We start from the raw sequence: 24,602 nt of genomic DNA on the forward strand, positions 1-24,602 counted from the left end.
GATATATTCTCTGAGCATGTGTTAACTGGAGAGCCTTTACAATGTTTACTGTCACTAATTAGTAACTAATACTGGTGCTGTTTGGAAGGTCTGTGAGCGTAGAGGTGCTGTAGTTTAGAGAGGCCAGACTCATGCTGCATTCTTCTGTCACTGCAGGAGCTCAGTTTGCAGCTAATTGGATGAAAAACAAAAGTCTGAATAAAAAGGAGCACAGATATCTATGCGGAAATAGGGCGTTCAAAAAGTCAATTTGGGAAGTGTATATTATGACATTTTGCAAAAAAATGTAATTATTTTATATTGACATGCGACTTGTTAGATTTAATTAATTCTCAATGTGAATTTGGGGGGGGGGGGGGGGTCAGTCACTCTCATTGGTTGAAGGTGTCAAGAATTTTGTATTGATTTTTCTTTTTCACCAAGGCAAATCATTTAACAGCACACATGCCATCTGCTGCCAAAAACCTGGCAGGTTTGGAAAAAAATTTCGGCTCCTCGTTTTCTCTGCCAAAATCGCTGCGTGTGTTTCTGGCTCCCTCCACGCCAACTTATTTTTGGTCAAACTATTTCGATAGGCTCTCTCCACTCCAGTCAGGGAGGATTTGGCTCAGATGAAGAGAGCGTTTCCTGTCTCGTCCGGCGCTCTGACTCCATCCTCGCTGCTGCGCGTCCCCCTGTTGCCTATGTAAGAGAGCGATAGATACATACCCAAAACCCTGCAGCTGGGGTTCCCTGCACAGAGGCAGCACTGCGCAGAGAGAAAAGAGGAAGGGAGGGAGAGAAGGAGAGATAGAGAGAGGGTGAAAGAGGTGGAGAGACAGAGAGGATCAGACTTGCCACATCCCTGCCAAGGGTGAGCATTTACGCGCGATCCTGTAGCCGATCTCCAGCAGCCCTGCTCCTCCATCAGGACTAATTTCACCATGAAAACTTTTCAACTCTTTATTTCGACATGATCTGCTACCCTCTATTTTTCCTGTGGAGAGAGAAAAACAACTTTTAGCACCAGACACCATCTGTGCTACTGTGAAGTTATCCCATCTTCTTTTGGTGAGTATTTCTGATTCAAAGCGCACTTTCAATCATGTGTTTTTTTTTCAACATTCCCACAATGCATCTCAGTTAATTTATGGTCTACTTATGTATTCCGTGCATTTTTTTGTCCCGTCGCTTATTCTGTAATTAGTATTCCATGGACACAGGTTTCCTGCGGCGGTCGCTCACTGGGATTTTTTACTGTCGGTGTTTCCGTGCTGCTTGATTCCCATCATGTACACATTTGCCACCGTCCTCTGTCCCTCTTCCGCTTTATTCCCTCAAACCCCCCGAAGTTGTTCAGATGTTTAATCGATCTGTGTTAATGATGCGAGCTGTTTCTTATCGGACAAACGTCTCGTATCGATTCGGGAACAGGTGCGCCCCTGCGAACTTTTTTTCCTCCTCCCTGCATTGTGCAGGTGTTGACAGTTAATGCGCAATGATTGATACTTAACAGGAGGGTCAAAGCAGTCAGGTCACATCGGTGCGCGAGGCCGAGCACAGGGGGTACCTGCTGATTTACACTGCAAAGAGTCCACGTCAAAGAGTCGCTGAGTGCACAACTGGGGCTGTGAGATCTCATTTTTATAATGAGAAGTGAAAAAAACTGCAAGCAGGGTAAAAAAAAAAAGAAGTTAAATTCAATCAAATTAAGGATTTTCTAAATTAAAAGATCTGCCCTAGTTTGGGTTGATACATCCCCACATGTTTGGAGGATATTCATGAATTCATGAAACTAATAACTGCAGTGGGGCATACACTGGCGCAATGTTCCACTTGTTTAAAAAAGAATGGATCAATACACAATAAAATGACTTGTGATGATGGATATTTACTGCACTGTAGGTTTATTTTGAAGCAAAATGCATCAAGTTTATCCCTGACTGTGCATAAATGTGTTTTTGTTGCCTGTAAGCCCTGTAGTCCCCACAGTGAGCCGGGTATACAGCGTGATACAGTATTTTGCACAACCCATCAGCAGCATTAATAAATTATCATGTCGCTTTAAGGGCATGGAGGGATATGTTTGTGTCTGCGTGTGTGTGCAACTTAAGGTCTCAGTTTAAGGGAGTTTTTTGAAAACATTATTCCAAAAAAAATATTTATTATTCATTAACAGTTTTTCTCTCTATCACAGGAATATGAATTAAAATGCATGACAGGCACAAGATAGGACTCCTTCAGTGTCACACCTCCTGCACTTTTTCATTTATCAGTTATCCACTTGCTGTCTGGTAGACACACCAACGCCTCACCCTGCAACTCTAGCATCTCTTCAAGAGTGATTTACTCAGAGAAGGACTCTCTGCACTCCTTACAGATGTTGCATTGTCTTTCCTGTGCTGCATGTGAAACGTACACAGTGTCAGTGAGCCTCAAAACTACTAGCAAGGGTCGCAAGAGGAATTCAAATGAATGCAAGTGAGGAGACCTCACTTTAACCGGAGGTTCAAGCTCCTGCATCAGCAACAGTCTGGTCTGTCTGTCTCCTTGAAGACCCAGCAGCTACAGGGTTGCTGTGTAACTGACCCTGTGCTCTGATTCACCCCTGAAAAAGACAAACAAACTGGGAAGGTGCAGGAGAATCCGCTGAAGTGCTACTCATGCTCTGCCTTGAATTGCAAACATCAGATGTCACACAGCACATCAAAACCAGTCCTGATCTACATGCTGCTTTACTATAAACGACACCCACATTTATGAAGTGTCTGAAACCGTAATTAAGTTCTCGGCAGTTTGTGTTGTGTATTCCGGCCCGTGAGTAAAGACACTCAATGATTGAGGAGAATATGGATCAGAGGAAGCGTGTGATTGGTTACTGAGCGCTGTAGCACTGGTAATCCTGTTGTGAGACTGGCAAATGGGATTAGAAGCCTGTGTGTAAGAGAAACAGAGCCGGGGGATGACTGGGAGGCTTTACATTCACGGCTTTATCTCACATTTTCACTTAATTTGGCGTCGTAGCTTTGACACCTCTGCCCAACAATGAGTCTGCCTCTCTACAGGGAGTCCAACTCTTTGACTTGACCAGTTTTAAAAGGCTTGTGTTGGTAAACTGAGTCAGCCAGAGGGTGATATTTTGTTCTGATATTTGAACTTTTTTTTTTTTGGTTTCAGAACATTTGGCACCAAAACATTGTCAGTGCTATGAGGGCAGGAACGCAGCTATTCAAGAGGAGCCTGAAACTGCCTTTAAATGAGGAATAGCAGGCAGTTTGATATCTGGTAGTTAAAGCTTCTGTTTTTTTTTCACATTTGTGCCAGTCCTCCTCCTTTACATTTCCTCCTGGTTTTTAGCTCCACAGTCAGTCATCATACTCAGAGACATCAGGCCTGGTTTTCACTCCTGTACAGTATGAAAAAACAACTTCCACAGAGTGAGATAATCCATCACAGCCGACGCGACGCCATCATTTGTTTTGTGGTTTTTTGTTTTTTTTTGTGCTCAAAGTTTTTCCTTTCTGCTTCGTTGTCACTTCATTTTGCCCGAGTCGAGTGTTTTCATATCGGCGCTGCGTTGCGTTACGCTCTGCTTACTGTCAATCACCTGACACCAACAGGAAGAAGAAATGGAGAAAATAGTCATGAGAAAATCCTCTCATGAAATACTCTTGTCACATTCATCTCTTTGTATTTGTTTGCGAAGGGAGCAGCTAATTTCAAGCTAGATTTGACGCTTTTAATCTCTCCAGTGATTAACAGTAGAAATGTATTGAAAAAATTGATTTCTGTGCAGCGTGAATTGTTTAATAATTTGGACAGTAAATCAGCAAGAGCTCATTTAATAACAAGCCAATATCTGCTGCGCCCATAACTACATTAGTGTTATCTGCACTCTGCATCTGACTCCCATCTCTTTTAGCGAAATGAGAGAGCATTAACCTGGCCGCTTGGCTCAAGCTGACCCTGCGCCGATTTTCTCCCCCACAATGCCACCGCTGCAACCTGCCTGCACCACCCGTGCTGCCCTGCAGCCAGATCTGCTCCACTTTCCACCTCTGCCATTAAATTGTCATGCAGACAGTGACTTTGAATGTGCGTGTACGTGTGTGCACATTCCTGTGTTGCAGCTTTAGCGCTTATTCTGTATCCTGGTTCCTATTGAAGCAGATCAGAGTGAATGTTTTGGGGCGATTTTTGTCTCCTTGGACAGAGTCTGTAGCTTTCTGCATCTTGATTGCACAAAATGTATCACACTTTTATTAAGAATTTGCACATTTAAAAGTGAAGCTTTTCAATATAAATTCCTGTATCCTCAAGTTGCTTCTCACAAACATCTTGACATCTGCCGAGGTGACAACGGTGCAGCTGTTATTTATCTCCGTGTTGATTATTAGCACCGGATAATGACTTTGCTGTGGTGAAATATAACAAATCCCTTCCACAGGATGTGTGGTGTGCTGTTTTTATTTTGCTGGGGGGAACAGAGAGGAAGTAAAATGAGAACTGAAGAATCTGTGTGGGAAGAAAGAGGTCACTTTATGCCAAAGCAATTACCTTCCTCGTCCAGGGCCCTGCCAATACTCTGCGTAGAGGAGAGAGAAAGAGAGGTCAGTGAGGGAATAAATATACGTGCGCACGAACTCTCAGTTTTCTAAACGTCTGCTTTTAGAAGACCGCTCAAAGTTTAAATGCCGTTTCTCAGTTGGCGTCATCTCAAGATATGGCAGACATTTGCTGGCGAACTCTTCCTTGTGTTTTCATGTCCCTCCTTCCAAATTCTTTTTTTCCAAAGGGAATTTGTCGAAGTCATTGTCAAATTAGACAGATAATACCAGCGATATGATGAAGTTTATGTAATTGCTCAGCTACTCAGGACTGCCAGGATGTGTTGTGACATGAAGAACATTATCTGTCAGGAGCTGATGCTTTTCTCCGCTTTGACAAGTCTTCATGTTCTGGCGTCTTGGGGGATCTGTCACGGCATGACGACGTCAGGGAGACAGATCCCCCTCACATGTGCTCCGGCCGGCAAACAGACTGCTAGGAGTAGAGGTCAGGAGCACTCGGGCCATCATGCTGCTGACAGCTCAGATTTATTTTTAATCTCGGCGATGAGAGCTCGCCACACAGATCATGTGGCTTGTTAGTGTTGAGTGGCGAGCCCCGCCACCATTATGCCACATTCTTATACAAAGAAAAATATGACAAAATAATGACCTTGGTGAGGCAAAGCCTGGGTAATTGGGAGCCAGCTGAATGGCGTTTGATTATTATTCCATGCGGAGACTGTTGTTTCATTCGCTGTGAAATCTCTCTGCTTATGCGCGGGTCATTTTTCCCTCCATCTTACCCCTATTAACTTTTGACCTCACCCCAGTGTGTCATTGCCATGTGTGTAGGTGAAAGACATTGTGTTGATTGTATGTAAAATATTTACTGTCTGTTCATTTTTGCTCAATTTCTCCATGATTGGTGAAAAACGTCATTATCATTGCATCAGCAAGCACATTACTTGCTGTCTAAAGTGACTGCGGTCACAGAGGCAATTTTGCTGACGGTACTTTCTCTCCTCTCTCCTCTATGTCTTTGTCTCTCTCTTTTTTCCCCCTCTCTCTTCCCTCTCTCTCTGTTCTGATAGGTGCCAATTATACAGCCCGTGTGTCGAAGCCTGCCTGGTCGCCACTGACCCTGTTAGCCGGCTTTAATGTCAACTCCCTGGCTCCTAAGTGGAGGGAATTACCCCACTTTTAGTCTCCAATCAGGAAAAAAAGAAGAGCAACACAGCAAAATGCAGAGCTTGACTCTTTTTCAACCCATGCGCTCTTTCCAGGGTCTGACTGCTCTTGCTCTCTGCTGAAGCACAGGGTCAGGACTGTGTGGATAAAACCCTGAGGGTTTTGACATTTCAGCCTCACTGTCTTTTTTTTTTTTTTTTTGTAATTATTTTTTGCTCCTCTTCTGGCCTCGGTGCATTTTGGAGGGGGCCCAGATGATGGGGTGGTGTTGTTCAGGCATATGCAGAGCCCTGGCTCTCCTGGCACTCCTGTTTCCCTTGCGGGAGAGGGGCTGCTGGGGGCTGAGTCCCAGCTCTGGGGATCTGGAGAAGTCCCCACACTCTGATCCAGACCCCTGGGAGGCCCTACACAGGCACAAACGCAGCTGGGTATGGAACCAGTTCTTCGTATTGGAGGAGTACACAGGAAATGAACCGCTCTATGTTGGCAAGGTAAGCGATCTGTGACTGTTAATGGGTCAGCATTAGCACGGCTTAACAATGTGATGTTACATGCACATAAAATAGCAATTTCAACCTCTGGATAAAAAAAAAAAGAAAAGATATGATAAACTGTTTCACACACAGATCTGGCAGCGGGTTTCGTGCAGCTGTACAGTAATACACATATCAATAACCTCTTATCATAATGACCTGCAGAATCTGGGACACAGTGGTGTTTTATAGAATTGTACATATTCCCAGTGCCCTATATAAAATGTTAAACAAATGACAATACAAAACACAGACAGTGTAGGAAGGTATTCTGCATTTTATTCCAGCCATGCTGAAGCATGTGCTCGTACAAATGTGCAGTTTTAGTTTAGAGGCCGCTGTACGACGTGACAAGGTAATTTGCATCGTAATCAGTCCCCAGGAAACGGTGGGTATATATATTACTGAAACGTGTCTTTGTACAGTAGATGTTCTGCCAAGGTACAGGCTGATAGATCAAAGTAATACGTGTTTTGGCAGATAAAAAGTATGAAACCCTCCCAATGTCACAAATAGTGTAGTTAACGTTAGGGTACACCGACAAAGGAACTAATCATGCATTTATGAGATGTAACACTGCTTTTCTGTTGTCGGTCACATTTCCTGCAGGTAAATATGTAAGCAGCGCAGTGGAAGAAGTATCTAGATACCACGATTTCAAAATACTCTATGCAAAAATGACTATTGTTTATATTACATATTTGGATTATTGTACTGATGCATTAATGTATAAGTAGCATTTTGCTGTTTAGCTTTTAGGGTGCTTTATGTACTGCTGGATTGTTCTGTCATTGTCATTATTTTTTTTGAATCAGCAAAGTAACTAGTTGAGTTGTCATAAATGTAGCAGAGCATGAAGTACGTTTCCCTCTGAAATGTAGTGATGAAGTGCATGACAGTATACTGTACATCCTTCCATTTTCGTAACCACTTATCCTCTTGAGGGTTGTGGGGAGGCTGGAACCTATCCCAGCTGACATTGGGCGAGAGGCAGGGTACACCCTGGACAGGGCACCAGACTATCACAGGGCTGACACATAGAGACAGACAACCATTCACACTCACATTCACACCTACGGACAGTTTTAGAGTCACCAATTAACCTGCATGTCTTTGGACTGTGGGAGGAAGCTGGAGTACCCGGAGAAAACCCACGCTGACTTGGGGAGAACATGCAAAGCCTCACTTGCAAAGAGGGGCTCCCTAGTAGACAGTATACTGTTAAAATTCAAGTCTGGCACAATACTGGCACAGGTACCTCAAAATTTACCTGAATGAAAGTAGATAGTTACAGTCTCATACTAGAGATAACGTAGTGCTAAAGCTGTCAAAAAATTGTAGTGAAGTAGGAGCAGGAAGGAAGCACATAGCACACGAGTAAAATACAGGCATAAGTACTTCAGAATGTACTTAAGTGCACAAGTTGAATAAAATAAGTTAGTCTATTAATAGCAGTAACTTATTAGTATTGCATTAAAAAAATTATGTAAAAAGTCACTTTTTCCTCAAATGTACGAAGGTAAAAGTATAAAGTAACATAAAATGGTTATTCTCAGGTAATATACAGGCACAAGTGTCTCAAAATATACTTTTGCTCTGATCTTGGATAAATGTACGTAGATACATTCTACTGCTGGAAGTAAATTGTAATTATAAAAGTCAGATCAATGTAGTGAAGTAAAAGAACAAGACGATGTAAACTGGAAAAAGTAAAAAATGTAGACACAAATACCAGAAAAAGTACTCAAGTAGAGAACCAGAATGAAAGTACTTCATTACAGTCCAGTACTGGAAGGAACTAGTTACTCTAGCTTTAATAAAATATAATGTAAAAGCAAAAGGTACATTCCACCACTAGAAGTAACATGTACTTATAGATGTCATATCAGTGTAGTGGAGTAAAAAGTACATTATTTCCTTATGAAATGTAGTGAAATAGATCTACAAGACAGTATAATAACAAAAGGCTCAAGTAGAATGTAGGCACAAGTACCTCAAAATGTACCTGAATAAAAATGCTTAGTTACATTCCACCACTTGAAGTAACTTGGAATTATAAATGTCAGATGAATGTAGTGAAGTAAAAAGTACATTATTTCTTTCTAAATACAGTAAAGTAGATGTACAAGTTGGTATAAAATGGGAAGAGTCAAGTCAAATACAGGCACAAGTACCTCAAAAAGTCTTTGAGTACAGAACTTGAACAAACGTACTTGGTTACACTCAGGCACTGGAAGTAACTTGTAATTACAGATGTTGCATCATTGTAGAAACGTTAAACAAACATTATGTCCTTCAGAAATGTAGTGAAGTAGATTTACAAGACAGATAGAATTGAACAGACAAAAAGTTCCTCAAAATGTACTTGAATAAAAGTAATCAGTTACAGTCCAGTACTGGAAATAACTAGCCAGTGTAGCTGTATTTTTTCCCACTGAAATGTTGTGGAGTAGAAAGCAAAATAAGATGGAAATACTAAAGTAAAATACAGGCACAAGTTCCTCAAAACGTACTTAAGTACAGAACTTAAGTAAAGTACTTCCACTACTGGAAGTAACTTGTAATCATAGATGTCATACATCATTTCCTTCTGAAAGGCAGTAAAACAGATTTACAATACAGTGTAAAATTGAAAGAGTCAAGTAAGATGTAGGCACACGTACTTCAAAATGCACCTGAATAACAGTACGTACCAGTAGTTACATTACCCTTCAGGAAGTAACTTGTAAATATAGATAGTATATCAATGTAGTGGAGTAAACAGTACATTATTTATTTCTGAAATGTAGTGAAATACATTAACAAGACAGTATAAAACTGAGAGTTAGGTAAAAGTTAGGCACAAGTACCTCAAAATGTACGTAAATACAGAACCTGAATAAAAGTACTTCATTACAGTTACTGTAGTTACTATAGCTAACAAAAAATGTGATGTAAAAAGTACAATTTTCCCACTGAAATGTAGTAAAATAAAAGTACAAAGCAAAATAAAATGTAAATACTTGAGTAAAGGACAGGTACAAGTATTTCAAAATGTACTTACATAAAATGAATGAACATTCTTGGTTCCATTTCACCACTGGACATAATGATAGATGTTAGATAAATGTTGTGGAGCATAAAGAACATTATTTCCCTCTGAAGTAGTGAAATAGAGCTACAAAGTAAAGAAAAATGTGGATTTAAGTACCTCAGAATATACTATTTCCAGACCTTTATAGCATCCATAATATAACAACCTCTATCTCATTTTAAACAAATACTAATGTTGAAGTTGCCTGTTGTAAAATTGCTGGTTTACATCACAGTGTCTGGTGCACACAGAGCTTTCAGCACCAGCGTGTAAGTGGACAGCTCCTGCCTGGAAAATGGCTCTAGTGTGTGCCGTGCAGGCCAGATGGGTCTTGGATTGGTCTCTAGATCCCTGTTATCTTGGAGAATTTTCTGGTCTTATTATTAAATTAGTTTTCGTCTTTCCGCTCATCTGCAGGATAATCATTCTCATCTGCATGTATTTGCCGGGTCTGCTCTCACAAGCCCATTTCCTTGCTGTCTCTGAACTGGATTAGCGTCTCCAGCTGGAATTAGGATACATTTGACTGTCCTATTGTTCTCCTCTCTATTTTTCGCCGGAGGGATGCCGGAGGAAAGCATCTAAATCAGAATGAGCGTATTTGTGACACTGCTGGAGTTCAGCTAAAGGTCATTTCTTGTCCGAGCATCCACAGTATCTTAAAATCCTGTCCTGTCTGATCTGTGCGTCCCCAGATAGCTACTCTATGTGACTTGTGGGGAGAGTATTATTTGTGAACATCTGTTCTCTGATTCAGACGTGTTGTCCTTGTCCTGTGCTGCCCATTTGAAAATGACAGAAGAGAGGCCAGTGCAGTAGTGGGGAATTTCTTTTACACACGCTCATGTCTGATTGCTTTTCTTGTTAGTGAATCCCGAAGGACATGCACAGGCTGATTATTTATTCATAGATGTGTAGAGATTTGCTTATCCACGTGGAATATACGCATTCCCAGACCCCTTTTCTAACAGGTATTCTTTTTATTTTTTCCCAAACACGTATTGATTGATTACTTGGTTTTGTATTTGTGTGTTTAAAGTGGGAGCACAGACAGTCTAGGGGCAGATACAACATGTAAAAAGCCAGACTGGCTACATCTTTACATCTGACCTCGTGCCCAAGCTCAACCCAACCCTTTCAGAAATATGAAAAATCAGATTCATTTACTCCCCGCAGGCAGAGCAGGCTGCCCGGGAGCTTGAGAAGCTGTCACGTTATTTGTTCCCTCAGATCGTAGTTGTCACATGGTGTGTGTTTGTTTGGTATCACAAGGGCACGCTGCTGCTGCAAAAAGTCTGGGCGGGACACCCTGACCTCGTGATTCAGTGTGAGCGACAAGGAAGGTCCTGCCATGTCAAGAGAATGACCTTACTAGAAATGAATTCTTTATGCTTCGGCTACAACACAAAAAATCCCAACACATGCGGCCAAAGCTTCGTACTCAGCTCTAAAATTTCCAGCAGGTTACAGGCAAAAACACCAGAGTGACATTACCAGTAATTGCTTTTGTCAGATGTGTGTGGGTATCTAATATGACAAACAATAGGACGCTGTGTCCAAACAATGGCACAGTCACTGCACAATTTGGTCATTCGGTTGGCTGGAAGCAAAGAGAAATATGATATAGTTGGTAGGAAATGGGAAGTCATCACTTTGGCCTGGCTGCTCCCTTTGCATCTGCAGTCTGCTTGGCTTTAATGCATTCTGTCAGATTCTGAATTTCACAACCAAATGTCCTATTATGCCTTGGCACTCTGCCTCGGGTAAGTGTACTGGCCTGGAATCAACTACAGTCACATCAGGCCAGTGGATACATACATTAAAGAACAAACTGCAAATTGGTGACGCACATATTTAAACAAGCGAAAAAACGCCGGAGCAACTCATCCACTTAACAAACACTTAGTTGTAAACATGATGTGATTAACATTTTCCACTGGGTGTTCATGTGACCAAATATTTGCAAGTGTTGAAACGCACCAATCTGTATTTTCTGCTGAATGAGCACTGTTAGCAGGCGTGTTTGAGTTTTTGTTTTGTTAACGCACCACCTCTCCTCGTTTTACACTTTGGAATATCTCCCCTTCTATTCAATAACTTTTATTAAGGGCATATCTTTTATTGCGGATCAGTTTATGTTCAAGTGACAGGAGAAATTCACAGTGCTGCTTCACATCACAGGGGGTACGAGCTCACAGACACAGCCCTTATGCTGATTCTCAGTTTATTTATAGAGATGTCTTCAAATTTGGCAGTCTGGCTAACCGTCAGGGTAATGGATGGACATTTTTCACCTTATAATTCAAGCAGCATTCAGGCTCACACTCACAGAAGGATTTCTCCCAATATAAATAAAAGAACTTCAATGAGGAGCGAGAAAATGGAAAACATCTCTTGATGGAAGAATCTCTTATAGCTCGCTGTCAAATCTTCAAGTGAGAGTGAAGAAAGAAAAACACTTGTTCCACACATTGCAACATGAGAAACAGGAAGCCGGCTTTTTCCCCTTTGCGACAAATGTCACTGTTTGATCTTATTTATTAAGGTGTAAATCATTCGTTTCATCATGATATGACATTAGATTGATTCTCTGAACAACCATACGGTATTTGCTAACACAAACTCTGCCATGATACAATTTTGATTCGATTCAAATGGGGGCCTACAGTCGTTATGAGACGGCATATGCCCATTAAACAAAATCAGTCTTTGCTTTTGGCTGTAAAAGAAAGCAACAATACTAAATAAATAAAAATATTTGTAACCGCCATAAAACATGGCTGAACAACAAGGACATTTAACAAAAGTATAAAATTCAGCTCAATAATTACTGACAAGGTTCATAGACACAACAACTGTTTTTCACTAGTCACTATTATTAGCTTAGCATTTGGCGTTCTACATTGCATTAATTAACCTAGTGTCTAGTAGAGGAGTAAATCAAGTGTCATCATGATAAAACAATATATTGATCCTTTGGACAACAGTACAATATTTGCTGATATCATAAAGTCCCCCATGATATGATAACAATTCAGTTCCGTTCAGTACACTCAGTAGCCCAGGCTATCATTTGCTTAAATCACTGAACTAAACAGGCTTATATTTGGGTAAGGCCTCTAATTCCGTTTATGCAAAACTGCTGCTCAGTACAGACAGGAAATGCGATCAAATTGTTTATTTGAACCAGTATAAATATTACTTATCCTGTTAAAACAATATGCACAACTTGGATAAATTTCAATGAAAAACACTTGTGATTATTTTGATTGGTGGACCCTTATAAAGAGCTTACTAGGTAATTGAGGAATGGACAAACATTATGGCTATATCCTTAACCGCATACTATACTAGAAGTACGTACTGATATTGCCAAAATGTAGTATATAGTATGCAGTATGCAAACAAAAGCAAAATCTGTGGTATGCAAAAAATACCCGGATGTCGTACTGATTTGGAAAAATTCCACAGTATGTATCAGACCAGTCTACCTCGCCTACTGTTTCCCACAGTACAATGCACCCTTGACCGGGACCAGTCAATTGTCGTAATGGCGGACAAGAGTGATCAAGCTGGGAATACCGCAGAGATGTTATTATTTTATTAAGCGTTATCCCGTACTGTACTGTGCGCGTGATATTATTTTATTAAGCGTCATGCCAAATCTTTGATACCTACCTGACTTAACGTACGTAGAGATGCACTAAATCATGTTGTCTGTAATGTCGCTATAATCAAAACCCAAAACGAAATTCAATATAGACTGATCTGTTCATTTTAATACATTTATATTTATTGAAATTGTGATGTCTGTACATAAGAGCCCCAGAGGCAGCGCTGCTGTTCTGTCCAGTAAAAACATGAAGCTTCACTTTATATTCAGACAAACTAATGTGGCAGCTACAATTGTTAGATTTCATCTATGAAACCAACATTTATCTTCCAAAAGGATTTAAATCAGCCAGCGGTAAATCTCCAAAGAACAGCAGGTCAGTTCATCGGATTGCTTTCTCCCCAGGATGACGATGGAGGTTGACTGGCGATCATCTCGGTATTCCAGCTGCGAGCTGCTTGCTGCTCCCGGCCAGCGGCTCCCACAGCAGCTCTTCTCAAATTTCCAAACAGGCGTTATTTGGATAAACTGACTACATGTTGGGGATCTAAACGGTTACTTTTACGCCTGAAAAAATATTAAAACTTAATAAAGTGACATATTAACAGCGCTACAGCGGAAATTAAAATAGCTTTTAGCCTGCTTTGAACTCTCCACTTTCGCTGTCGGCTAGTGCGAAATGCATTCTGGGATACTTGCCTGTATACTGCATACTGCGAACGGTCTGCTGGAATGGCATACTGCATACACATTTTCTATGCAGTATGCAGTACATACTGATGTAATATGTAGTACGTTAGTATGCGGTTTCGGATACAGCTTATGACTTCATGACAGCCTCAGAGGAAGGGAGTCACCACTTGTTTTTGCCACTGAATCTGGCGCAATCTAAATAGCATAGCTAACTAATTTTAGCTCAAGTGGGCAGTCAGCAATCTGGTTTCTTTACATCCAAAGAGCTTAAATAAAAATAAACTGCTTGGCAACCAGACCAAATTGAGACAGGCCTTTATTCATCAAAATGTGTAGCCACACTGGGCTAATAAAAGGGACTTGGCGTTTAATTGGGACTAGGCTTTTAATTAAAGTTTTTATGGTATTTATACTTTTTCTTACTCACCATTGGTTTAAGTCACTGCATCTCCCAATACACCAGCACAGTTGAATTTTCAGCCTAACACTATAGAAACCGAGCAGCTGATGAGATGCCTGGCAATGTCCGTCATGTTTCCTGAGTATTTTATGTAGGGCTGGGTATAGTTTAGAGGTTTCAATACCAGTACCAATACCAGTAACCTTAAAGCTATACCACTGGAGTACTGCATCTGATACCCATAATATGAATACTTTTAAACATTTTGGTGGCCTCTAAGGGTGTCGAACTACCAACTCTGTCAAATACTCAGCACTTCAAGACACCACAGACTGTATGGGTTGTAGCTGCTGCTGCACGAATGTAAGCTCCGCACCACGGACAGTTGTTGGAGCCTGCTGGTTCGTGCACACACAGTGACGGGGCGAACTATTAGCACCCCATGGCTAACGTTACCTAACATTCATTAATGGGATTAATGACAGAGCTGAGCAGTTTCTGTGTCAGTGTGAATTCGTTGGAACTGTTTAATGGCTTGGTGGTGGATGTTAGCAGCTGCTGCTGTGTTAGCTTGTGCTAACCACGCAGATATCGAATTGACAGTTTGCTGGGAGCAGAGCGGCTCGGCAGACAGTCTGCTGATCAGGTGGGGAGCCAGTATGGTCTGGGATCAGACCCCAAAAGGATTAAATGCAGGTATATTGGACTGGAAGCATTTCAGTACTACTTGGTACTGGGTTATTTTGATCTAAACATTAAAGGCATCCAGTTTTGATACCCAGCCCTAAATTTACCTTGTAACAGCATTGTTTGCATATGATGTGCTCTGTCTGTTGACCAGTGTTTTCTCCTCAATCCAAAATATTTCCCCACTATTATCCTCATCATTTTTCTCTTGGCTGCTTGACATTATCTGCCTGGTGCTACAGAGACATGCCATGGGAATTTCAAAGTAAAGGATTGTCTTAAAGATGATGATACTGATCAATGTTTTCACTTTGCATCATGATATCAGACTGTTGAACATCGGATTGATACTTTGACCCAGACTGATGGATTGTTACTCCTCTAATATTCATTGCAACAACCATTGTGCATTTTTATTAGCGTGCATCATGAGTAATTTCTGGCCTGGTAGCAATAACCTGGTGTTGTGCATGACACTAATTCAGTTTAATAATCAAACAATTTGCATCATGGGCATCAGGGATAATCCCACAGATAATTACAAAGGAGCCAACATTGCACGTTACTATGCAAGCTACTTCATTAGCATTCTATTAGACACTCACTGTCAAATGGGTTAGAATCATAGAGCACGGGGCGCTGCTGCAAAGGTCAGTCTCAATAGCATCTACTCACACTCGCTGGTGCTGCAAACACATCGGCGCAGCTGGGGAGTGGTGAGAGCAGCATGTTGAGCCAGAGAGGAGGGTGATTCAAACTGACAGGGGGGGACATCATACACACGGCACCCAGGGACAAGAGCTCACAGAGGGGGGAGCTCATGAGACGTCCTGGGGGCCTCTGGGATGGTGGGAAAGCCTTTATCTGAGCCAGGGAATCAAAGAGGATGAAAACAGCAGTGTAAACTAGACTAGAGGGTAGTTATCAGCGGGGTAGGGGAAAGGACAGGAGAGGAACATTGTTTACACTCTCTCACACATATAGGGCGAAGACTGGAGTCGACATCCACAGAGGAATTTTAGATGTCCAGTAAAGAGGTCAGGACAAAGTCAAGAGAGTGTTGTGTAAACTGGGACTGATTCAAGACCAAAACACACAATAAACTGTACATTTAACCCAGAAAAAAATATATATACCAGTTTCTTAAATGGGTCAGTGGAGAACGTTATCCAACCTTCAACATCCAACTAATAATGTGACAGAAATTTACTGTGGTAAAAAGCTCAGTTACATTCTCTCTGTAAATATTTCTCATGTGACTGACGAATTCAAATATGAGCATTTTTAGAAAAAACTATTCTATATCCAATCCTGTGTTAGTTCACAATATGTTCATAGGTTGACCAATTTGGCACCAGTGGGCTCCAACTACAGGCTAGGATGTACACACATGCATCTAAGCATGTAGACAATCATATTTTGTACCAAAAACCCCACCAAACAAAACCTGAGGATACCAGAATGAGACTGTTTGACACTTAAACCACACCATAAGAGGTTGTGAGTGGCCACTCCAGCTCTCACATGAGATTTCTGCTGAGATATGATTGTATTATGTGCGGCAGATCCAGCGTCAGTTTTCCAGAATACATTAGTGACGTGGTTAAAGCAAGAAGTTTGCTCTCCATAGGGGATCAGATCGGAAGGTCAAAACGACTCTCGTGTCGATCTGTTGTGTATGAAACTAGAGCCAGCAGCCAGTTAGCTTAGCATAACATAAAGACTGGAAACAAGGGGAAACAGCTAGTTGGCTGTGACTTAAGGAGCCAGGATCTCTTAAGCATGCTAATTAACACTTTATAACTGGTTTGTTAATGCTATACAAAAAAATAAAGTGTAAAAAAAACAATAACTAGCCATTTAACGGGGGGTTGCATGCCACACTATTTCTTGGCTCTGAGCAGTTGCTAGGCAACCTACAGAAACTTCAAAACTTAACGTGCCTGGCTAAGATCTAGTGCTGTGAATAACAGGGGTGGGGAAAAAAATCAATTCAGCGTTGTATCACGATATTTTTGTGTGGCAATATTGCGTCCCTACAAGGACGCAGATTATTGATTTTTGTAAGATATAACAATTATTATTATTACAAATACAAATTAAACTTTTGGTAGCCTACTACAATAAAAAAAAAAATTCAATTGCTTTTTTCAGTCCACTGAATATATTTTGCAGTAATCAGTTTGATTGAAATAAGAAACTATATCTTTAAATTTTGACCTTATCAGATAAAACATATGTTGACAAAGTTTTCCTTTGGGGACATAAATTGCTGTTAAAAAAAGGTTATTAACCACAATATATCTCAATATATATAAACGCAATACTCAGCATATCACACCACGTTTAAAATCACTAATATTATATGCTGACTTATGTATTGTGATAAAATCCTATCGTGGGGCCTCTGGTGATTCACACTGCTAGTGAAAAATTGTTCTTTCCCAAAATATTGAAGTTCTATGCCGATTTAAACATCAATAACAAGACTGTTTCCAAATTAGCTCTGTATCATTTCACTTGTATGGAGATGAGGACAAATATTCTGACCTATTGTATTTCTCTCAAATTTAAGGTTTTTTAGAATGATTCATTCTAAGGGGCTGTACTCATGCTACATCTTTAACCACCTGGAATATGCAAGGTCAGGCACTGGGTGCTACTCTTGTGCCTTCTCTGTGAGAGCTTTAAGAGTGCGGTGGCAGGTTGCCTCTGAGGTTTCTAAGCAACCTTAACAAGCACCGTATCATAGCCTATTTACCTGAAATCCTGAGTGCAGAGCTGATCATCTTCCAGGCGCTGTTGGTGTGTAGGCCTCTTGTACAGTACATGGGACAGATGTAAAGCTCTGACAGCTCTGCACTCAAATGATCAACTTTTTCTCCAGTTTTATCCTGGACTGGTATTTACGGATGAAGAGAAAGATATCTGTCAGCTGTGATCTGTTGGTCTTTGTCACATGACATGTGGTGCTCGCTCCTGCGTTCCAGAAGTTGAAACCTGTTTATCTCAGAGTGCAGCCGTCATGCCCTGAAAAACAGACGTTCAGGATTGCGTGCACACTGCTCTGCCGTTGCTCTGGCGTTTACATTAAGAACAATGAATTTGAGAGTGCAAAAAATGTGGCATGTGTACGACCCTTAAATTGTCGCACAAATGTGATCATTTGCATGGCTAACCAAAATTAACAATTTTGTTTAGATGTATCTTGTTTTTTGAAAATGGAGGAGTTGTTGAATGTACCAGTGTGCCTGTTCATTACAACCAGAGTACACTTATAATTTCATGTTCGTCACAAAAGTGCAAACTTTATTAAATGGTGTCCAAATTTATCAGTGCAAAATGTCATGTTGTTTAAAGGCTGATTGGACCTTCAGTCAGGTGGACGTTAGGTAGAGCTTTACTGGAAATTACATGACGTCACCAAACTTTAAAGTAAGAATGATGATGGTGTGAGTGTTCCCACCCTGAGGCTACATTTACACCAAATCAGGCATTTCCACAAAAATGCTAGTCCACCCAATCATTTGAATGTAGGTAGTGCATCAAAGCTGCGTTGGTGGTACTGCAGAGGATGCTGGGAAAAAAATGCAGTGGCCTAGGGTGAAATGTGGTGGCCAATCATGTAACAGGCAATCAGACCAGAAGGCACCCGCAATCTACATTCTTTCCATTGTTAAATATGATAATAAGTAGAGGAAATAATAAAGTAAGTGTTCACAGCTTGTGAGTGCTATCCTAAGTAGAGCGCTTCCTGTGTTTGGTCTTTTTTGGCAGTAAAGATACTACAGTAATGATGATCAAAAGTCGTTCTACAGATCTTTAAGCCAACATAAAAAACCTTAATGAAGAAAAATACTCAGTCGCTGAGATGAGGAGCTTTGTATAGTTCTCCACCCTCCACTCCCCCACAAATAGGCCATGTAAGTTACTCTCCCATACCGCCACACAACTCTGCGGTTAATCGCCACAACGCCTGATTTGGTGTGAATACAGCAACAACACCTGCAACAAAACTAAGGGAGATGCCAATCAGCACAGCTTGTACACGCCCACACAGTCCTGAGAAAGGTCTAATCAGGCAACATCAGTAAAAAAACACCTGAGTGGATACACTGGGGTGGTCTGCGGGGGCTTTCAGCTGCTGCGACCCATAAACTCTGAAGCCAAATTTGCTCCAGCGGGTAGCATACACACTCTAAATTTGATAAATCTGTCAAATTAAAATGTTATTCTCCAGACACAGCGCTGAAAATGAACTACAGCCCATCAGTTTCTCCTTTGTTTACAACGTGTTTACTAAAAAGAGACAAAGACATCCCAGACATTTTGAGAAAAGGGGGTGTGGGTCTTGTACAGAGATTTACTTCTCATATGTTTGCACTTATCACAGAAGCAGTTTGTCTTTCTGGCAAACTTAAATTGTTATTGAGAGCTTGGATTTACTCACTCTCCCCTTGTCTCACCTCTCGGCTTCAGTTCGTCAAATTTATGGTGGTCTGCTGATGGCTCGGTAAAAACAAAGCTACATCATTGTAGCATCCAGATGTACTACATAAGATAAATATTCTTTCTTGTAGCCTGTTATACTGTAACTAAATTAAATATTAAGGAATATTGTGGGAGAGAGGGAGTTGTGTGATAGTTTGGAGTTGTTTATTCTTTTATGTTTTTCTGTCTGGATCCTCTTTTATGTTTCTTTTTTTCTTTTTTTTTGTCTGAGTATGGCGTTGCTGAAGTTTCCTGAAGTGCTGATGTATTGGATTTTCCACATCCCCAACAGGTCTGATCTTGAATAATTCAAGAGAGGTCCTCCGCCTGTGCTGAGAGTATAGACGTACTATGAATACACACAAAAGTTAAGTTTTTAGATCTCTCTATTTTGCCTTTACAAAGTGGATAACAGGTGGCCTGGAGACTATTGTGTTTGGTATAACGGTGGTATCAAGCATTCTTCTCCATTTCAATGAATAATCTAAGCATGGCGGGGCTCAACTGCATACAGGCAGTTCATGTATTACAAAGTAGTCGGTTAAATGTTTGCCACTTTTTCATCCGAGGAGATTTGTGCTTTAAAGAAGAGGTGGGAAGACCATTTACCTTTTGTGAAATATGTATTTAGCTAGCTGGAAAGCAGACAATGGACGTGATCTGAGAGGCACAAGAGACAGATGTTGGTCAGGTGTCAGAGGATACTTGACTTTTCTCCTTCAAGACATTATAGAGCTTTTTTTTTTTTTTTTTTTTTTGCACTCACTAATTATTTCTCACGATACAGTGTCTGTGTAAAATTTAAGCAGCTTGATCTCAGTGTGTTTCACACAGCCTGATACACTACCAGACAAGAGAGCTGAGGCATTACAAATGTTTCTTTAATACAATTGGAGATACTCAGTTTCCTCATCTCTATTACTTCCCCTTTACTACAGATACCTTCAGAGACTTGCTCATTGTGTCAAGCATGTTTTGAGATTGATTCATTATGTATCGTCCTCTGCTGCTTCTGGGACCCCAGGTTTAAAGTCTATCAAACCTCTTTAACAAACACTGAAGCTCCATAGTAATCACATTATTCCCCACTTTCAGCAGTGTTCTAATTTCAGAAACATCCATCTAAGTGGGAAAGTTGGTTTCCTTTTTCGTGTTAAGGGAGGAAGAATAATTTGATTAACAGTGCTAGATTTGAGAAGGTGAAACCCAATTACTCTGTACAGTACAACCTTATCTGGGTTTCTGGAGGTGCAGCATGAAATGTTGTGTTGCGCCGAAACACGCTACATCAACGATTCCCAGCCAGGGGTGCTTGTACTCCAGGGGGTACTCACGCCCGCCTGATATCAGACAGAATCATTAACAATCTGTTTCCATCTTCGGTCTGACATTGCGTCCGCTCCAGCTGATTTCCATGGGGGAGGGGGATTGGATTTTTTCTGACCAATCACTGGAGACCATTGTATCCGCCTGAATCTAACATCATTTTAAGTCAGCACTAGAGCTGGGCGATACAACGATAATTATCTCGATATAATTTTCCTCGAAAGAGATATGATGAATATTTGATAAATCCTCTATGTAATTAAACCACCAATACGCCTGCAGAGGGGGACGGTGATGCACCTTAAGTCCCAGTTACCACCCGCTATTACCCACAAGAAGCAGCTGTAGTAGTAGCAGAAGGAGACAAAACCGGCATCTAAAGCCCTCTTTCCATCGAGCCCTCTTTTCCACTGTGAAAAGTTGTGGACGGTACCAATGGAACTGTTCCGTACCATCTCCTTTTTTGTTCACCCTTCTGTTGGGGTACCTAGCACAGGACTCTGTGGACGATAAACAGGGTCCAAACTTCCATCTGTGTCACCAGTAAAGAGCCAGGTAATGCAGTGGGTGCTTGACGGAGCAGTGAGTGACAACACCTCCGCCCACATTTAAGGGTCCTGTTTGCGGCAGGAACGCTAAGCGGACTTAAGGTCTAGGTACCATGTCAGAAGGGTTACTTTGGGTTCCAAAGGTACCATACCGAAAGTGTTTGGTGGAAACGGGGCTTAATGCGTATGGTTAAATTTTAACATTACACTAACATTCAACACACTTATATTTTAAGTATCAATGTTCTGACCATGGATAACAGTGCTGGGTGACCCCACAATTGAATTTGCCACATAACGTTGGCTACAGTAGCTGTACAGTCGACTCATCTGATGCCAATGGCAAGTTAGCAAGTTGACGTGACTGACAAACCTGCTATTTCAGTAGAATAATATAACATGACTAAACTTAAATGTAATTCGTCGTTCATTAACATAACAGTAATTTTTATTAGCAATAAATGATCCAACACAACTTCACAACGTCATCAAAGTCCATTTTTTTAAGTATTTTGATTGAGAAATGGCAGAAATTACATATTGTGGGTTTAAAACTTGTACATACAGTACTGACCACAGTTAAGAAGTTTTGCTTTGTGTATTTATTCTGTTTACAGTATCAGCTTTAACACCGACAAAATGTCAAAAAACCTTCTCCACAAAGAGTTGGACAAGCTCCTGACTGGAAATATGATTTGTTTTGTATTTATTTATTTTTTTTTAAATGACTTTACTTTTATTGTAATTGTGTTGAATCTACCTCAGATTTGTGAAATGTTCTGCAGTTTGGCAAATGTTGTCATGTTCTGACAATTAATAATAGTTTAAATCACAATTAACTATGAAGTGTCCTCAACTTTTACTCATGAACAAAAATCAGCCTTTCAACTTGAAAGAAATAATGACTTGACTTTTATTAGCGTGATTAGTATTGATATCAACTGATATGAAAATTTTCATCAAATAACATTTTTAGTCATATCGCCCAGCCCTAGTCCACATGAGGGTTGCAACAGTATGAAATTTTTTTCACGGCATGATAAACATCTAAGAAAAAATCGCTGTTGGTATGTGGTATCACACAGTTTTTTAAAATTATTATCTATTACAGTGACCTTTAAAGGAATGAAAATGGAAAAAATTAAAGATTAAATTAAAATGAAATGTTTTATTATTTAATGAAAATCCAATTAAATAAATGAAATAGAATTGAATTAAAAAAAAAATTACAGTCAGTTGAGGGTGAAAGGAGATGGGCGCGGAGATGAGATTCTCTATGGGTTTTCATTTATTTCAATACCGCGTACAACCAAATGTACATGACATGATAACGTCAATGTCATGTCAATTTTCATACCACAACATAAAGCTCCATAGTAAACCACTGCCACTCTACACTGATGTGTAGCCATGCCAATATACCCATGCTAATATACCTATCTTGAGGGGTTTTAAGTGTAGAGCATCTATCCTGTCTACAGCGCTCACCTTTGTTATTATTTATCCTCACTGGTTCCATCACACAGCTTGACAACAGCTTAACACTAGCATTAGTCCCGCCCATGGCACTGATTAGCTGATTCTTAGTCTCCCTGTGGTGCTTCTTCGATCAGTGGATTGTCAACAGACAAACCATGTTTCATGTCATGATACCAGATGAATTAGTCAACTCTGGAATGGGTGGATTCAAAGGTCTGGACCTCGATAATACCTATTAAGAGAATGGGGTGCATGGAAAGATCATGGAGCAGCTAAGCCAATTAAATAATATCTGTAGAAAAAATTCTAATCAGCAGGAAAATAAACCACAAGTAGACTTACAAATTGGTCACATTGGTAGGAGGCTGGTCTTTAGTGTGTTAATTGCTAGTTAAGTAGTAAGCAAGTGAGCAGAGGAGATGAAACTTATTAAAATGAATGGATCAAGGGTCAAAGGTTCCAACAGTAGTGTGACTTCATCTGCTGAATCAATGCAAAAAATCAACAGCTGTGTAGACTCAGCCAACTAGATATTAACCTCAGCGTGCCAACATGCTTACAAGGACAACACCAGCCTCCTAATTTGTAGCAGGTACATTGTATGAGCAGCATTGTAGTTTGGCTTGTTAGCGTGCAAACATGTAGCACTAAAGACAAGGTACAGCTAAATTTGATGGGAATGGGGTTGTGTAGGTTTTGTGTCATAAATCAGTTGGTATTTTGACCCCAGATGATAAACCAGGGTTGTCAGATCTGCTATAATTAATCTTATGGGGATCATGAATGTCTGAGCCAGATCTTGCGGCAATCCATCCAGCAGTTGTTAAGATATTTCAGCCTGACCAAAGTGGAGGTCGGTCCCTGGAGCCATGTCGTTAACATGGCTAAAAATGCTGTAACAATATCCATTTTTATAATTAGCTGTGTTAAATAATCAGTTTAAAATCAATTCAAATGTCAGTGCTGGGGTACTGGAGCTCATTTGTCTGGGCGGTGGAGACAAATCAGACACTGCGCTACTCCATCTCCTAATACAGTAATAAATTGTGATAACAAACTAGTTGTTTGTGTGATTTATATCAATGAGAGAAAGTCTAAATAATAATTTGCAAGCACTCTCTTTGTTTATAGCAGTGCACTGACCGTTGATTCTGATGTCAGGCCGTTTATTTTTTGGTAATGGTAGGAAAAGAAATACATAAACGAGTTACCCGACTTTCTCACGTTAACTCGATTACTCAGTAATCTGCTTTTATGTGTGTGTGCGTATGTGTGAGTGTGAACGTGGTGAAATTGCAGCTCTGCTGAAGTAACCTGAAGCCTCCTTTCCTCCTCCATCCCCTACACACACACACACACACACACACACACACGCTCTTTATACAACCCCACCCCCACACCCTCCTCGAGACATTCACCATCCATTGGATGAAGGGACCCTAATATGCTAAAACCGGGGATGCATTGGCCACCTCTCGCTGTAATTAAATTCAGTCATAATGAATCATAGGCCCTAATCCTAAAACAGGCTATATTTCCACAGGGAGGAGAAATGACCTACATGTACTAGAAAAGCTCTTAGTATAGCCTTTCTACTACAGCTTTTTTTACTTGGCATTTGCTCTGAAAGCATGAGAAACATACACAAACTTCACTTTGAGCCGTGTTGAAAGTAAATGCTGCGCACTTATTTCCATATCAGTGCTGTTTATATACAGCAATCATGTCACAGTTTGAGAGTATGCATGCTCAAACTGTGACATGATTTGCCATAAATCATGCTGCAGTTTGAGAGAATTTCTTAATAATGTGGTCAAATCTTTTTTTTCTCTACTTTTACTTTGTTCTGGTTCCAGCTAATGTTTTGTGACTTGAATAGCAATGGGATCTGCGACGGCTCATTGCTCTGTGGAGAAAGAATCGGTGCATAGTCACACCAGGCAATTAGGGTATTGTATGAGCCAGTCATCGGACTAATGTTGGTGATTCACAGTGGTGCCTCTGTACCTTTTGCTCTTGGAGGTGTATTTTATCATTTGCAG

The 24,602-nt window shown here is 40.6% G+C and overlaps 1 protein-coding gene across 1 annotated transcript in view; it reads left to right on the forward strand.

The window, feature by feature from the left end:
* Nucleotides 1-707: 707 nt before the first annotated feature.
* Nucleotides 708-24,602, forward strand: part of LOC117265110 (cadherin-7-like) — a 168,384-nt gene continuing 144,489 nt past the window's right edge. Inside the window, exons 1-2 of the mRNA XM_033639504.2 lie at nucleotides 708-1,050; nucleotides 5,621-6,208. Coding sequence (XP_033495395.1) covers nucleotides 5,972-6,208 — 237 coding nt within the window. The 5' untranslated portion in view covers nucleotides 708-1,050; nucleotides 5,621-5,971. The remainder of the gene's footprint in view (nucleotides 1,051-5,620; nucleotides 6,209-24,602) is intronic.

The sequence above is a fragment of the Epinephelus lanceolatus genome, chromosome 20 (assembly GCF_041903045.1).
Source record: "Epinephelus lanceolatus isolate andai-2023 chromosome 20, ASM4190304v1, whole genome shotgun sequence".
Lineage (NCBI taxonomy): Eukaryota > Metazoa > Chordata > Actinopteri > Perciformes > Serranidae > Epinephelus > Epinephelus lanceolatus.